General features: G+C 57.6%; 1 protein-coding gene across 1 annotated transcript in view; it reads right to left on the reverse strand.

Moving 5' to 3' along the window:
* Positions 1–16124, reverse strand: part of LOC102448987 (papilin-like) — a 62169-nt gene that overhangs the window by 20908 nt on the left and 25137 nt on the right. Inside the window, exon 9 of the mRNA XM_089769815.1 lies at positions 9283–9605. Coding sequence (XP_089625941.1) covers positions 9283–9605 — 323 coding nt within the window. The remainder of the gene's footprint in view (positions 1–9282; positions 9606–16124) is intronic.

The following is a 16124-nucleotide window of genomic DNA, read 5'->3' on the forward strand; positions in this document are numbered from 1 at the left end:
GAACTCTGCTGCCTCGTGCTAAACTCATGGAGTCATTTAAAGGTGCAGCTGCAGGGTGGGAGATGGGCCTAAAAGGGGACCTTGCTGCTCGTGGGCAAGAGCCGTGTGTTCTTCTGGCCTATCGGTACCCCGGGTAAAGTCCATTCTCACGGGTTATGTCATTTAAACTAAACGTTCTTCAGCTACGTTCAGGGCAGGATATGGGACGATTTAAACAGAAAAGCGGGCAGGGGAATCGTTGCCCAATTGCTCACTGTGACGTAGTGGGGGTACCTGGCTGGTTTCTATGCTGCTGGCTCTGGGGGAACCCCCACTGGCTGCTGTGGGTACCACGACCCAGCAAAACAGGATGAGTCACTATGCAAACCAGTGGCCAGACACCCCCCATGGAGAGGAACAAAGGAAGGTGGAATGCTGCCTTGGCTGGGGGGCAGGGCTGGAAGTTAGGGAGTTGGTTGCTGGCTGTCGGAGGGCATGGATGAGACAGCCTAGGGAGAGGAGCTGGAGTTTAGGGGCCCAGTCTCCCCCATCTCAAGGGGGCCTGAGGCATCCTAGCCCAGTTCCTGTGACCAGATTACATCTGTGCTGCGCTGTGCTGGAGGAGCAATAAACCACCCTCAATTCCACTGGCTGGTGCAGTCTGTTTGCGCCATTTCGGGGTGCAGGAGACGGGGAACCCCCAACGTGCCGTCACACTGGTGTCAGGAGCGGGATGCACTGCACCCCGTGGATGAAGCTCCCAGCGGCAAGCGACAAGGCGCAGTAGAAGCAAGAGCCCTGGAGCCAGGCGTGCTGGAGACAGAGCGAAGCGGTTCCTGGGAATCGTGGGGCGCTGCAGCACTAGACTGGTGAGTCTGCACCGAGGGGCCCAGCGGGCAGATGGCCTACGCCCAACTCTTGAAGGCAGAGCTGGTGGGGCTGTGCAGAGAGAGGGGCTTGCCTGTGCGGAAAGCAACCAAGGCCCAGCTGATTACCCAGCTGGAAGAGAATGACCAGCCACAGGGCCAGGATCTTGTCCCCAGGGGAAGCAGCCAGACCCCCCCTGAGAGTGTGTCAGGCTCAGAGAGGGGGAGGAGCGCTGGAACCCAACGGAGAGATGAGACAGCGTCTCCCGGGAGGCCTGCAAGCCGTAGCCCATCTAGGGCAGGGGCCAGCCCAGCGGAGCTGCGGCGGCTGGAGATCCAGCTGCGGATCAGGGAATTGGAAGTAGAGGACCGAGAGAAGGAGCGCCAAGATCGAGAGAGGCAGCGACAGCATGAGCTGGCCATGGCAGAGCGGAGAACCGGCGGGGCACCGGCTGCGCCAAGTGCGGATGGGCCCCAAGGTCCCAGGGCTGCCAGCCACTTGGAGAGGCTCGTGGTGGCCCAATTGAAGGACATGGGTGACATAGACGGGTTCCTCAGCTCCTTTGAGAGGGCCTGTGGACTGCAACGGGTTCCCCCAGCTGACTGGCTGCAGGAGCTCATCCCCGCACTGAGCCAGGAGGCGGCCGGAGTGCTCAGTCAGCTGGAGGACCTACAGCCAGGGGATTACAACCGAGTCAAGGAGGCCCTGCTGCACAAGTTCGGGCTGACCCCCGAGATATACAGGAAGAAGTTCCGGGGGGTACAGAGAGGGCCACGGGAGACCTATGTGGACCTGGCCTCCCGCCTGGCGCAATACTGCCGCAAGTGGGTGTCTGGAGTTGGAGCCCAGACCGCAGAGGAGCTGCTCAAGCTGGTCATGATGGAGCAGTTCTATGAAGCGTGCCCACCCAAACTGAGGCTGTGGCTCAAGGACCGGAGACCAGAGAACCCCCAGGAGGCCGGGAGACTGGCGGATGAGTTCACGGAGAGCCGGTCCGGGTGTGAACGGGAGTCCCGGAGAGAAAGGGAACCGCGCAGAGACCGGATCTCGGCTGAGCGACGGAGGGAGTCAACTACGGGGCGAGACCAAGGAACAGGTCGTCTGCGCCCCAGAGAACCAGCCAGGGCCTGGACAGAGACAGCCCAAAGCCTAACTTGCCATCGCTGTGGGCAAAAAGGCCACAAGAGGGCTCAGTGCACCAGGTCCCAGGACCGGGGACTGTCCAGGGTTAACTGGCTGGGGCGGGAGGAAGGGCAGGCTGCCCCAGAGGCAGGGGCTGGCAGGCAAACCTCAGCTCAGAGAGAGGGGAAGGATGCTCAGTGCACCTCCCCTGGGAGGTCTGATTCTCAGGAGGCGGATTTCTCCGTGTACCGGGTGGGGGCAGGACGGCCCCTGCGGAGCGAGTGCCTCATACCCCTGGAGGTGGATGGTAGGAAGGTGACGGGCTTCTGGGACACGGGGGCGGAGGTGACTCTGGCCCGATCTGACATAGTGGCCCAGGAGCGGATACTACCCCACGCGCAGCTGACCCTGAAGGGCATAGACGGGTCCCCGTTTAAGGTGCCTGTAGCCAGGGTGCATCTGAAATGGGGGGCGAAGGAAGGCCTCAAGGAAGTGGGGGTGCACCCGCACTTGCCCACCGAGGTGCTGATGGGGAACGACCTAGAGGAGTGGCCCCATGAATCCCAGCGGGCTCTAGTCACTACCCGGAGCCAGAGCCAGCGGGGGGCTGACAACGTGGGTCCAGGGAAGGACTCCTGGCAGCGTCCTCAGGGTCCCATCCCAGTGGACACGGGGTCCAGCCAGGCTGGGACTCCGGACCTAGGCAGAGGTGGGGGACAGGTCCCGATCCCTGCCTCAGCGGCTGAATTCCAGGCTGAGGTGCAGGCAGACCCCTCCTTGCAGAGGCTGAGGGACCAGGCTGGCCTCCGTGCAGCTCAGCCCCGGGGGAGAGGTGGCCAGGAGAGATTCCTGCGGGGGCGTGGACTCCTGTTCCGTGAATGGCTTCCCCCCAGGAAGGCGAGGGCATGGGGTGTCCAGCGGCAGCTGGTCGTCCCCCGAAAGTATCGCCTCAAGCTGCTGTATTTGGCCCACGACGTCCCCGTTGGGGGCCACCGGGGGATCCGGAGCACCCGGCTGAAGCTGCTCCAGCACTTCTATTGGCCGGGAATCTTTACAGCCGTGCAGCGGTACTGCCGGTCCTGTGACTCCTGCCAGAGGGGCGGGAAGGCCCAAGACAGGAGGAACGCGGCTTGGGGGTCTCTACCCCAGATAGACCCTCTGGGCTTGCTGAGAGAGTTATGGGAGGGGAAGTCCTCCCTGGATGGAGCATCGGGGGTGGAAGCCGCCCTGGCTGTCCAGCGAAGGCTCGCTGGGTTCATGGCCCCAGCCCGAGAGACCCTGGCCAGAGATCAAGGCCAGTGGAAGGGTGGGTGTGACCCCCGAGGACAGGCCTGTGCCAGTCGCCCTGGAGCGGGGCGGCGAGTGGACAGAGGGAAGCCAATTCATGTGGGGCCTTGCCACAGCCGGCCTGAGTCAAGGGGAGCACCCATGTCCCCGGGGCGGGTTCCCACGCAGAGGACCCGAACTTCCCTAGGTCACGAGCGGAGTGACCCTGCTCAGTTCGCTCTCGGAGGGGGGAGAACTGTGACGTAGTGGGGGTACCTGGCTGGTTTCTATGCTGCTGGCTCTGGGGGAACCCCCACTGGCTGCTGTGGGTACCACGACCCAGCAAAACAGGATGAGTCACTATGCAAACCAGTGGCCAGACACCCCCCATGGAGAGGAACAAAGGAAGGTGGAATGCTGCCTTGGCTGGGGGGCAGGGCTGGAAGTTAGGGAGTTGGTTGCTGGCTGTCGGAGGGCATGGATGAGACAGCCTAGGGAGAGGAGCTGGAGTTTAGGGGCCCAGTCTCCCCCATCTCAAGGGGGCCTGAGGCATCCTAGCCCAGTTCCTGTGACCAGATTACATCTGTGCTGCGCTGTGCTGGAGGAGCAATAAACCACCCTCAATTCCACTGGCTGGTGCAGTCTGTTTGCGCCATTTCGGGGTGCAGGAGACGGGGAACCCCCAACGTGCCGTCACACTCACCTACACTGAATGCACAGTTACTGAGTATGTAAGTACACAGTCTACCCACATGTTGACTCTCTCCTATGCGACCAGCACTCCTAGCTGTCTTCGCACACTACTGACTTCCTGAGGATACTACAGAGCATCAGTGATCTTGCTGAAAACGCCATCCTGGCCACCGTGGATGTAGATGCTCTACACCACCATTCCGCACAAGGATGGACTACAAGCCGTCAGGAACACTGTCCCCGATGGTGCCACTGCACACCTGGTGGCTGGGCTCTGTTACCGTGTCCTCCCCCACAACTCTTTCCACAGGGACACCAATCGCTGAAGAAGTTACTCACCAGGTGCAGTAACGATGGTTCTTCGAGATGTGTGTCCCTGTGGGTGCTCCACTACCCTCCCATCCTCCCCTCTGCTTGGAGTCCCCAGGGACCTCAGGTAGAAAAGGAACAGACGGGACTCGCGCCACACGCACACTCCACAAACGGCAGGGGCGCGAGACGCCAGGTGTGCAAGCGCGGCGCGAGGGGCACTGCTCTACAAAACTCTCTGATCCCCAGCGCAAGGACGCACCGAGACCTGAGTGGAGCGCCCACCGGCACACCACTCGCTGAAGAACCTGGGCTTGAATAAAGATATTAACTGGCTAACACACTACAAAGCCAATTTCCCCTGCCTTTGACATTCGCATTTTCACATAAGTAGTTATGAATGGGACACGTCCAGCTCACTTAATTAGCCTCACTAATACGGGTCTTACAATTGACAGGTAACAGCTTTTGCTTTTATATTTACCTGTGTTTTCCACTCCAACTCATCTGATGAAGTGGGTTTTGCCTACGATAGCTCCTGATCCTTTATATTTGTTAATCCCTAAGACTAGGCAATTAGCCCGTCATAAAACGGGATTTTCAGATCTCTCCTCCACGTCGGTCTTCTCTCCTGAGCCTCCGGTCTCTCTCTCTCTCTCTCCTCCTCTTGCCTCCCTCTCTCTCTCTCTCTCTCTCTCTCTCTCTCTCTCTTTCTCTTCTCCTCCCCCTCCTGCCTCTCACTTGGGCACCATGGAGCCCAAACGGCCATTTGGGCTCCGCACTCCCCATGCTGCATGGGGAGCGCAGATCCTAACTGGTTGCTTGCGCCACTTGCTCCCACGCGGCAGCCTGGCTCAGCAGTGCAGAACTCAGCCGAGCACCACGGCAAGAGGCGAAGGGGGCGGGGCCTGGAGTCACGCTGCACATCACCGCCCCGCCCCCCTTCGCCTCCTGCCGTGGCGCTCGGCTGACTTCAGCGCCACTCAACAGGGCAACCGCGGGGGAGCAAGTGGCCATTTGGGCCCCGCGCTCCCCATGCAGCACAGGCTGCCCAGAGAGAACAGCCAGCATTTCAGGCAACAGCGCCCCGCAGAGAGAACAGCCAGCATTTCAGGCAACAGCGCCCCGCAGAGAGAACAGCCAGCATTTCAGGCAACAGTGCCCCCCCAGAGAGAACAGCCAGCATTTCAGGCAACAGTGCCCCCCCAGAGGGAACAGCCAGCATTTCAGGCAACAGTGCCCCCCCAGAGAGAACAGCCAGCATTTCAGGCAACAGCGCCCCCCAGAGAGAACAGCCAGCATTTCAGGCAACAGCGCCCCCCCAGAGGGAACAGCCAGCATTTCAGGCAACAGTGCCCCCCAGAGGGAACAGCCAGCATTTCAGGCAACAGTGCCCCCCCAGAGGGAACAGCCAGCATTTCAGGCAACAGTGCCCCCCAGAGGGAACAGCCAGCATTTCAGGCAACAGTGCCCCCCCAGAGAGAACAGCCAGCATTTCAGGCAACAGTGCCCCCCCAGAGAGAACAGCCAGCATTTCAGGCAACAGCGCCCCCCCAGAGGGAACAGCCAGCATTTCAGGCAACAGTGCCCCCCCAGAGGGAACAGCCAGCATTTCAGCGTCACAGACTCACAGACCCGGGGCTACTTTATATATGATGCTGCTAGACTACTTCTTGTGCTTGGTGGTTCTCAAAGGGTCTGCTGTACTGACCATCTGCACAGAGCAGAGGCAGCACAAAGAAGGAGCACAGACACACACAGACACACACACAAGCGAACAGTTATCAACACATGACGGAGAGATTCCTGTCAGGACACCACTTGGCTGGCACCTGCCTACAAGGGTAAATGGCGCTGCCATGCTCACCTTCTTAGAGAACACAAACGGAGTGAAGGGCGGTGTGAACTCACAGGGCCAGGGCCCAACAGGGTTTTAGATTTGCTTCAAGACAGAGTCAATTAGGGATTGTTGCTTTTATTAATCTCACTATGGATGGATACGCAGCTACTGCAAAGTAATACGTCAATAAGCACAGACAGAGCAATGCATAAAAGCAAGCAAGAGGCACTTGGGAATGCTTACCCCCCCATCAGTCCCATTCCAGTCCCCTCGCACCAGGCCTCAGTGGATGTGGCTCCAGCTAGGGGATCCAGGGCACCCTCCAAGGTCTAGGTCCCTGGTGAGACTCATGGGGCACAGGACTCTCTAGCCTAGTTATACGACGGTTGTTTATGGGTGTGCACGTACTGGCTCAACACCATTCTTATTGCTCTTATGAGCTGAGGCCGAGGTCAAACTTATTTACCGCTTAATAGTTTCCCAGCTCAAGGCATGGGCTAAAGCTGATAAAACCTGCAGCTGCTGTTTGTGCTTGCAGGGTCCCAGGCTGTGCCAAGCTGGGTACAGCAGGGATAGAAACTTCTGTCCCAGGCCTGCTAAGCTGCAGGATCCACATACGACTTTTTATGTGACAGGTAGAATAACCCATTCTCCTCATTATATTGTTCTCCAATTAGGTCAAATATCTGATGCACCAATTTGGGTCACTATTTTCCGGTTCCACACCTGTTTTTACCAAGCATGATTTCAACACAGCCCTTGAACCACAGCATACGACTTTTTGTCTCCGTTAATTCAGTCTTCCTGTTTCCGTTTCTGACTCCACCCCCATCAACATTTCTTGTTGTAGGACAATGTTCCTTCTAATGTTTTCCAGCCATGTATGGAATATATTTTGCCATGTGCACCAAGGCATGTGCAAATGTGCACCACTATAGTGAGCTGGGTTGGCCGCTCACTGACCCCGAGGAGGAGGAACCCTTCAGTAGGGCCCCAGCTGCTGGAGGGAGCAGAGGCCTGCCCTGAACTCTCATGCCAGGAGGACCCTGAGGATCTGGCCGAGGTGGGTGACTGGCCCAGGCCTTGAGGAGGAGAAGACCCTTTCTTCCCTTTCCCCGAACTTGGACTACGCAGACCCCGTGAGCCCACTGCCGCCTGGGAGCCAGGTCCGGACTGAGGGAGCGGGGAGGGAGCGGAGGATGTGGCCCCGACAGCCCTTTGATGTGTCAGCGTGTTTCGGAGAGGATTCCCTGCTGACCCCAGTGGCCGCCAAGGCAGCCACTGCTTGGGCCCTGGGCTGGGATGCAGTGGAGTAGGGAGGGCCCGTGTCCCCCCTGCCCCCTCCCATACTGGGTGGCAGTCTCCCCCTCCCCCTCCCCACTCGTGCTGAGACCTGTGTTTGCCAGCCCACCCTGAGCCAGGGTCGGGCTGTGCTGCCGTTCAGGCTGCCCCGCCCTCAGGCCCCACTGTCTCAGAGAGGGCTGCTGGGTGTCTGGTATTGAACCCGACAGCCCGATATTTGTGTCTTCTGTCCAGTAAAAAAATGATGAAAATCCCGGACAGTTTACAGTCTGGCAGTTTCTGCTTTGCCAAGGCCCATCTCGAGTGCCCAGTGGAAGGGGGGAGCTGCCTGGGGGGAGCGCGGCCTGGGAATTAAAGGGGCTGCAACTGCAGTGTGGCCTTGGTCCCTCTTTTTTTTTTTTTTTGCTCAGCGACTTTTCCTGCTGGTTTTTTTGGGCTCAACAGAATTTTTTTGGGGGGGGGGTTCAGTATTTTTTGTGAAACCATCTGGCAACCCGAGTCTTAAAGGGGCTGCCAGACTAATAAGTATCGGCCTGAGCACCAGCCAGAGGCCCAGGCCCGAGTGAGAACGCTAGAAACACACGCTGCTCTCTGTGGGCGCTCTGCTAATCCGCCGGGCCGGCCCCGAACCTCCCTGGGCGGCCGCCCACGCGCTCAGCTTCCACCGCGCATTGTCATGGAGCATTGCTACCGCCTGTGCACTCCCACAGCCTTCCAGCGCTTGTGCTCACCACGGGAGAACGTGTGTAGGCGCCGCTATGGCAACAGTGCCATGATCCCAGCTCTGCTCCTCAGGGAGCGGCGGCCCAGCCCAGGCGCAGGGCAAGGGAGGCTGCTGGGTTCCTTCTCCCTGCACTGCACTTGCTGCGGCCACCCCACGCTCCTGGGGAGCCTGCACGTTGCGCTTGTTGCTCTTGTAGTTGCCCCAATAGATTTTTGGTGGCCTCTTGCACCCACATTTCCTGTGGTTGGGAGGGGCCCTGTCCTCCTGCTGCCCCCCCCCCCACCCCAATGGCAAAGGAGCCCATGGCAGGGCAGGGCAGGGGGAGGGGGAGGCTGAGAGGACGGAGAGGCTGGGGAAGGAGCCAGGGCAGAGCTCTCCAAACGCCATGAGCAGGGACAGTGCAGAGGAGGAAGATTCTGGGGGATCATTGGGGGGGGAGCAGGGGGCGGCTGTGGGTGCGCAGGGACCATCGTCCAGACAGTCTATCTCCCCGGGCCGGGTGCCTGCAGCCCAGCAGCCAGGCCAGCAATGGCCAGGCTGGGCCGCTGTCTGGGCTGCCAGGAGACGGGAGCAGTCGACCGCCCCCAGCCTGGGCTCAGCTGTCAGCCTGGGGAGTCTCTTGCCCCGACTCCCCTAGGGGAGACCCCGCTCCTGGGCAATCTCCCTGGGCCTGGCCAGAGAGCAGCTCAGCCCTGGGGCTCTGGCCGGAGCCCAGCTACAGTTCACCTGGCTGCAGCGCCAAGACCCGCTCCCTGGGTCAGAGGCAGCCCACTAGGGCCCTTGTGCCTCAGCCTCCGACTGCCAGTCTGCCCCAACCCGTGTGTGTGGGGGAGGCACTGCCTCAGCCTGGGCTCCCCTCCTGCCCCAGGCCCCCAGCAGGTCCAAGCAGCCTCCCTGCTCCCAAGGAATCCTCTCCCCCTCCCCTGCGGCCACCAGCGGTCGGCAGCTCCCTGCTCCCAGGCAGCATGTCCTGCAGGTGGCTGAACTGGGGCTGCCTGAGCACAGGAAGGCACCTGCCTTTGCAGCCGACCCCATTGCCCAGCTGCAAAGGGCCATGACACGTGGGGGATACAGGCAGGGCTGGGGGCAGCCTGTGGAGGGAGGAGCCAGGAGCCGGTGGGGGGCAGGCAGGAGGGAAGCGCTGGCTGCCAGGCTGGGAGGAGGGGCAGGGAGCCCTCACCTTGACGGAGCTGCCCAGAGGCAGGCGACAGCTCAGCCCAGAGGGCGAGGAGCACCGGGAGGAGGAGGAGGCCTGACTTCATGCTGCTGCTGTGCCAGATGCCCAGCGCCGATCTGCACCCGCTTATATGCCGCCTGCCAGCCCAGTGCTCCAGTCCCAGGCGGCACATTGCACAAGATGCAGCGCCAGGGACTGCCCCTCCCGAGAGATACGGAAGCAGCAGGGCCCTGCGAGAGCCGGGGAACGGCCCTGGGCGGGCGGGTGGAAGTGTAATAACAGGCTGCAGAGGTGAGTTCATGTGTCCGGGCGGCACCGTGCGCTGGCTGAGGCATCCGGCAAACAGCTGAGCCAAGAGGCCACTGGGCACTGGCCTTGCAGGGGAGCGAACCTCTGGGGATGCCCAGCCAGCGCCAGCCCCTGGACCATGGCAGAGACCTGGCTCCCCTGGAGCTGAGCTGCCCCCCTCTCCCCCCCCACACACGTCTTCATTCGCCGCCAAGCCCCCTGCCCTTGGCGGCTTCCCACAAGGCGTGGCCGGGCCCACACCTGCCAAGCGGCAATTACTGAGTCTGGGTGCACAGGCCTGGCAGCGCCCCATCCCAAGGAACAGGACTCATGGGTCCTCCCCTCCCTCGAGGTACCGCTCCAGAGCCTACCCCAGCACCTCACCCTCTGTCCTGTGGGCGGGAGACAGGGCGGGGTCGGTGCCTCCTTCTCGCTTCCTGGGCAATGTGAGCTGCAGAGACAGTGCTCAGCGGGGCAAGGCCCCTCCTGCAGGGGGACCCGGGCGGGGGAATGTGCGAATGTCCGTCACAGCGCTGCTTTCCAAGGCAGCACTTTGGGAAGTTGTGCTTTTCAGGTAGTTATAGGCTGCAGGGACGTCCTCTGGGCAGGGGTGACGTATTGCAACAGGAGCCACACGGGGAAAGCGTTGGAGGCATCTGCTCGTTGTCTGAGATGTCGGTGCACAGGAACAAGGGCTGTGCGGAACCGGGAGGGGGTACTGACTAAACAGGTTGAACGAGGAGGGCGTACACGAGCACACGGCGTGTGGAATAAACAGGTTGAACTGGGAGGGTTATCCCAAAGGGAAATTCTTACTCAACTGGCGTCATTGCACCTTGGGAGGATGAATCTCGTGGCTGGATGTTGCTCCAGAGGGGTGTGGCTGATCCAGGAGGCCAGGCCGGGAACAAGAGGAGAGGCATTGCTTGTGCCTCAGGATTGCATACGGCTCTTCTGTGGCGCAGCAGGAGCGAGAGGCCGACAAGCGGAAAGGCTCTGGATGACCCTAGCACAGCACAGCAGCCAGTGTGTGTTCTCTGCCTTTCCACGGGGGAGCAGCCCTGGCTCTCCTTGGCACTCTGCCACCCCCAGCAGCCAGTGCACCTGCTGAAATGAGAAGTTGGCACCCAGGCTGGCAGGGGCTGCCCGGCCATCGTCCCCACTTGGGACTGCTCTTTGCAGACATACGACTGTCTCTGCCATTGCCAGAATCGCTGGGTACAGTCTGAGGAGACAGACGCAGCCTGGCCACGGAGCCCGGCCCTCTGGACAACTCCCACTTGGAATCCCCAGGTTTGGTGTAGCTGGGACACGGACCCTCCCTCCCTCCCTCTACGCAGCAAGCAGGAGCACCCCGGGGAGGCTCAGTGAGGGCGGGGGGTCCCAGCTGGCACAGGTGTGGGAGGCTCCAGCGCTGAAGAGAGGTTGCAGAGCTCACTGAACACTGAGGTTAATTTTCCATCCTCTTGGCGCAAAGGGACGGTTCCGGAGGACGAGAAGAAAGCTGAGGTTGCACCAGTTTTTCAAAAGGGTAAATGGGATGGCCCTGTTTATTACAGGGCTGTCAGCCTGACACTGGTCCCAGGCAAGGTCATGGAGCAGCTGGTACATGACTCAGGCAATAGAGAACTGAATGCGGGCAATGGAATTAAAGCTTATCATGGCTTTCTGGAGAATAGATTCTGTCCAATGAGCTGGTTATCTTTGTTTGATGAGATGGCAAGTTTGGATGATAAAGGTAAGAGCATTGGAGTAATGATGGGGGCTTAATTATCTATTGCCCCTCAAGAGAGATCTTGGAGTCGCTGTGGACAGTTCTCTGAAAACATCCACTCCATGCGCAGCAGCACTCAAACAAGCAAACATCATGTTAGGAATCAAGAAAAAGGGATAGAGAATAAGAGAGAATATCTTATTGCCTCTATAATCCACAGTAGACGTGGTCACCTCATCTCAAAAAAGGTAGCTTAGCATTGGAAAAAGGGCAACAAAATGATGAGGGCTTTGGAACGCCTTCCATGTGAAGAGAGATTAAAAAGACTGGGGACTGTTCAGCTTGGAGCAGAGGACACTAAGGGGGCTAGGATAGAGGTCTGTAAGATCATGACAGCCATGGGGAAAGCGAAGAAGGAAAAGTGATTGTCTCGTTCCCATAACATAAGAACTAGGGGTCACCAAATGAAATGAATAGGTAGCAGGTTTAAAACAAAGTTTTTCTTCACTCACTGCACAGTCAGCCTGTGGAACTCCTTGCCACAGGATGTTACGAAGGCCAGGACTTTAACAGGGCTCAAAAAGAGCTAGATAGATAACTGGAGGATCGGTCCATCAATGGCTATTTGCCAGGATGGGTGGGGATAGTGTCCCTGGCCTCTGTTTGGGAGGGGCTGGGAATAGGTGACGAGAGGGATCACTTGATCATTCACTCCCTCGGGGGGCACCTACTACTGGCTACTGCCGGCAGACAGGACACTGCGCTGGATGGACCTTTGGCCTGACCCAGGCTGGCCGCTCTGATGTTCTTACGTTCCTACAAGGTATTTGACTTACTGCCACATGCAATAGAGCAGCTTTTCTGGGGGCCCGGCTGAGAAGGTCAAATTCTATGATTCTATGATTCTGTGCCTCAGGACCCCAGGCAGCCCCAGGGAGCACGGAGCAATAGACCCTGGCCATTTCCCACCACTGCCTAGACCTGGGCCAGACGCAGCTTAGCCAGCTCAGAGACTCTGCGCCAGTGTGTGCAGAGCAGGGTGCCAGCCGGGCTCCCCCCCAGCTTCCCACTCTGCCCACCGCCCCGAGATGCCAGCAGCACTTGGCCTGTTAATGAATAGTCCTTTTGCTATTCACTCCTGAATACAAGTGAAACAATGGTAGAAAGACGTAAGTGACTTTCTCTTCCCTTTTCTGCCATTCACCAAGCACAGGAGATATATAGATATAAACTACTGAACTTTGGAAACATCCTAGGAGGGCAAGGTCGTGTCCTGGGGCTGTCGGGGTCTTACCTCAATACAAATCAGACAAGAAACTGACCTTAAAGAGAAGTGAAACTGGCACTTTCAATACTTACAGGCTGTGTCTACACTGGCCGCTTGAATTTCCACAAGAGCACTGACAATCTCATGTAAGATCGTCAGTGTTCTTGCGGAAATACTGTGCTGCTCCCATTCGGGCAGAAGCCCTCTTGCACAAATCATTTGCTCAAGAGGGCCATTGTAAACAGCACAGAACGGTTTTCCGCAAAAAAGACCCGATCGTGAAAATGGTGATCGGGGCTTTTTTGTGGAAAAGCGCGTCTAGATTGGCCACAGACGCTTTTCTGCAAAAAGTGCTCTTGCGGAAAAGCGTCCTGCCAATCTAGACGTGCTTTTCCGAAAATGCTTTTAACGGAAAACTTTTCCCGTTAAAAGCATTTTCGGAAAATCATGCCAGTGTAGACGTAGCCACACAGTATTGTCAATCCTAAATGTTAAAAAAAACTATGAGTCAGTGGGATGGGCTGGACTAGGCCCCGACGCCCCCTCCAGGAGGCTGGTGCCCTTGCTGCCCCCATCCCAGCAGGAGGAGCGGAGAAGAGGTCCTCCAGACACTACAGAGTGGCTGTCTCAGCTGCAGCCAATCAGGACCCAGAAGAGGGGTATAAAAGAACCTGCAGGGTTGGGACCTACCAGTTCCCTTCAGGAGCTTGACCCAGCCAGATCTAGACTCTGACTGGGAGGGGGTGGATCAGCACTACGGCTAGCTCCCAGTGTGAGCTGAGCCTAGATCTGGGGGAAACTCAGACCCACAAGCCAAAGACCAGCCACAAGCAGAGACTTACTAGCACCATGGACAGGGCTAGTCAGGCCTGGTTCCAGGACTTTGAGGGCAACTGGACAACCAGGCAAGGATCCGGCACAGAGCCACTTGGCCGCAGCAGGTCGCTCACCAGCCGGTGCACCCGTTACAGTCAGGATCCCCAGAGATCATGAGACTGGCTTTCAAATCATGAGATTATAGAAAATACTCAGTGTGGGGTCTTTGGGTTCGCCTTTAGCTTCTGGAGCCCGTAGGGAGCACTGGGATCACGGCTGGGAGCTTTTTGCACAGCCACAAGGGCTAGAAACGTCCCTTTTCTTTAACAGCAAAGGCAGAAATCCTCACAGATCACTTGAGTCCAGGAGCTGGGCTCTCGGGAAACCGGTCACTCTGACGAGACTCGTGACAGGGCCGTGAGAGCTGGGGCACTGCTGTCACTGCTGCTTCTGAGGCCGGGGACTCTCCAGGAGGCTCGCAGGCCGCACACGATGGTGATGGAGTTGCAGGCCTCACGGGAGACTGTTTCATCCCAAACAGCAAGAGAACAAACTGAGCCGCCCAAGGTAGCCTGGGGGCGTTACAGGGAGGAATGGCAAAGAAACAGGCATGGGAGCTCTAGGCAGCTCTCCCTCTTGGAAAAAGGAGGAGGGTTGTGATAGAGAGGAAACAGGGGAGCCAGGAGCGGAGGGGTAAATGGAACTGCTTTATTGCCCACGCATGTTCACCTCGCACATTCAACACAACAGCCAAGTGGCCACAAATTGGCAACACTTCCACCCTTTTATAGAATGACAGAATCCAAGGGCTGGCAGAGCCTGCAGGAGTCATCGAGTCCAGCCCCCTGCCCAAGGCAGGACCAACCACAACTCAATCGCCCCAGCCAGGGCTTGGTCAAAGTTAAAACCTCTAGGGATAGAGATTCCAGCACTTCCCTAGGGAACCCAGCCCAGCGCTTCCCCACCCACCTAGGGAAATAGTTTTTCCTAATATCCAAGCTAGACCTGCCACACTGCAACTTGAGACCATTGCTCCTTGTTCTGTCACCTGCCCCCACTGAGAACAGCCTCTCACCAGCTTCTTTGGAACCTCCCATCAGGAAGTTGCGTCCATGTCCTTTCTGTAAGGGGGGCCCAGTTCTGGCTGCAATACTCCAGATTTGGCCTCACCAGTGCTGAATAAAGGCGAATAATCACTTCCCTAGATCTGTCGGCAATGCTCCTCCTAATGCCCCCCAATACGCCATTGGCCTCGGGAACTATAGGCCGGTCAGTCTTACTTCGGATCCTGGAAAAATCATGGAAGGGATCCTTAAGGAGTCCATTTTGAGACACTTGGACGAGAGGAAAGTGATCAGGAATAGTCAGCAGGAATTCACAAAGGGCAAATCGTGTCTGACCAATCTGATTAGCTTCTATGATGAGGTAACTGGCTCAGTGTACATGGGAAAGTCAGTGGATGTGACTTTAGCAAAGTTTTTGATACGGTCTCCCACAATATTCTTACCAGCAAGTTAAGGGATTGTGAATTGGATAAATGGACAGTAAGATGGATAGAAAGATGGCTAGAAGGCCGGGCCCAGCGGGTAGTGATCAACGGCTCGATGTCAGGATGGTGGTCGGTTTCTAGCGGAGTGCCCCAAGGTTCGGTTCTAGGACCGGTTCTGTTCAATATCTTTATTAATGACCTGGATGAGGGGATGGATTGCACCCTCAACAAGTTTGCGGATGACACTAAGCTAGGAAGAGGGGTAGATACGCTTGAGGTTAAGAGATAGGGTCCAGAGTGACTTAGACAAATTGGAGGATTGGGCCACAAGAAATCTGATGAGGTTCAACAAGGACAAGTGTAGAGTCCTGCACTTGGGACGGAAGAATCCCAAGCATAGTTACAGGCTGGGGACCAACCGGTTAAGTAGTAGTTCTGCAGAAAAGGACCTGGGGGTTACAGTGAATGAGAAGCTGGAGATGAGTCAACAGGGCGCCCTTGTAGCCAAGAAGGCTAATGGCATATTAGGTTGCATTAAGAGGAGCACTGCCAGCAGATCCAGAGAAGTGATTGTTCCCCTTTATTTGGCTTTGGTGAGGCCACATCTGGAGTATTGTGTCCAGTTCTGGGCCCCCCCACTACAAAAAGGATGTGGACGCATTGGAGAGGGTCCAGCGGAGGGCAACCAAAATGATGAGGGGGCTGGAGCATATGACTTATGAGGAGAGGCTGAGGGACTTGGGTCTGTTTAGTCTGCAGAAGCGAAGAGTGAGGGGGGATTTGAGAGCAGCCTTCAACTTCCTGAAGGGAGGGTCCAAAGAGGCTGGCGAGAGGCTGTTCTCAGTAGTGACGGATGGCAGAACAAGGAGCAATGGTCTCAAGTTGTGGTGGGGGAGGTCCAGGTTGGATATTAGGAAAAACTATTTCACTAGGAGGGTGGTGAAGCACTGGAATGGGTTACCTAGGGAAGTAGTGGAGTCTCCATCCCTAGAGGTGTTTAAGTCTCGGCTTGACAAAGCCCTGGCCGGGTTGATTTAGTTGGAATTGGTCCTGCCTAGAGCAGGGGGCTGGACTTGACCTTCTGAGGTCTCTTCCAGTTCTATGGTTCTATGATTCTCATCCAGCTTCTCATCCACTGTAGCCCCAGGGCCTTTTCTGCTGAACTTCTGCTTAAAGAGTCAGTTCCCAGCCTGTACCAATGCCTGGGATTCTTCTGTCCTGCGGGCAGGACTTTGCACTTGTCCTTGTTGAACCTCATCAGATTTCTTTTG

This window comes from Pelodiscus sinensis, chromosome 17, assembly GCF_052426305.1.
Source record: "Pelodiscus sinensis isolate ZL-2025 chromosome 17, ASM5242630v1, whole genome shotgun sequence".
In the NCBI taxonomy this organism is placed as follows: domain Eukaryota; kingdom Metazoa; phylum Chordata; order Testudines; family Trionychidae; genus Pelodiscus; species Pelodiscus sinensis.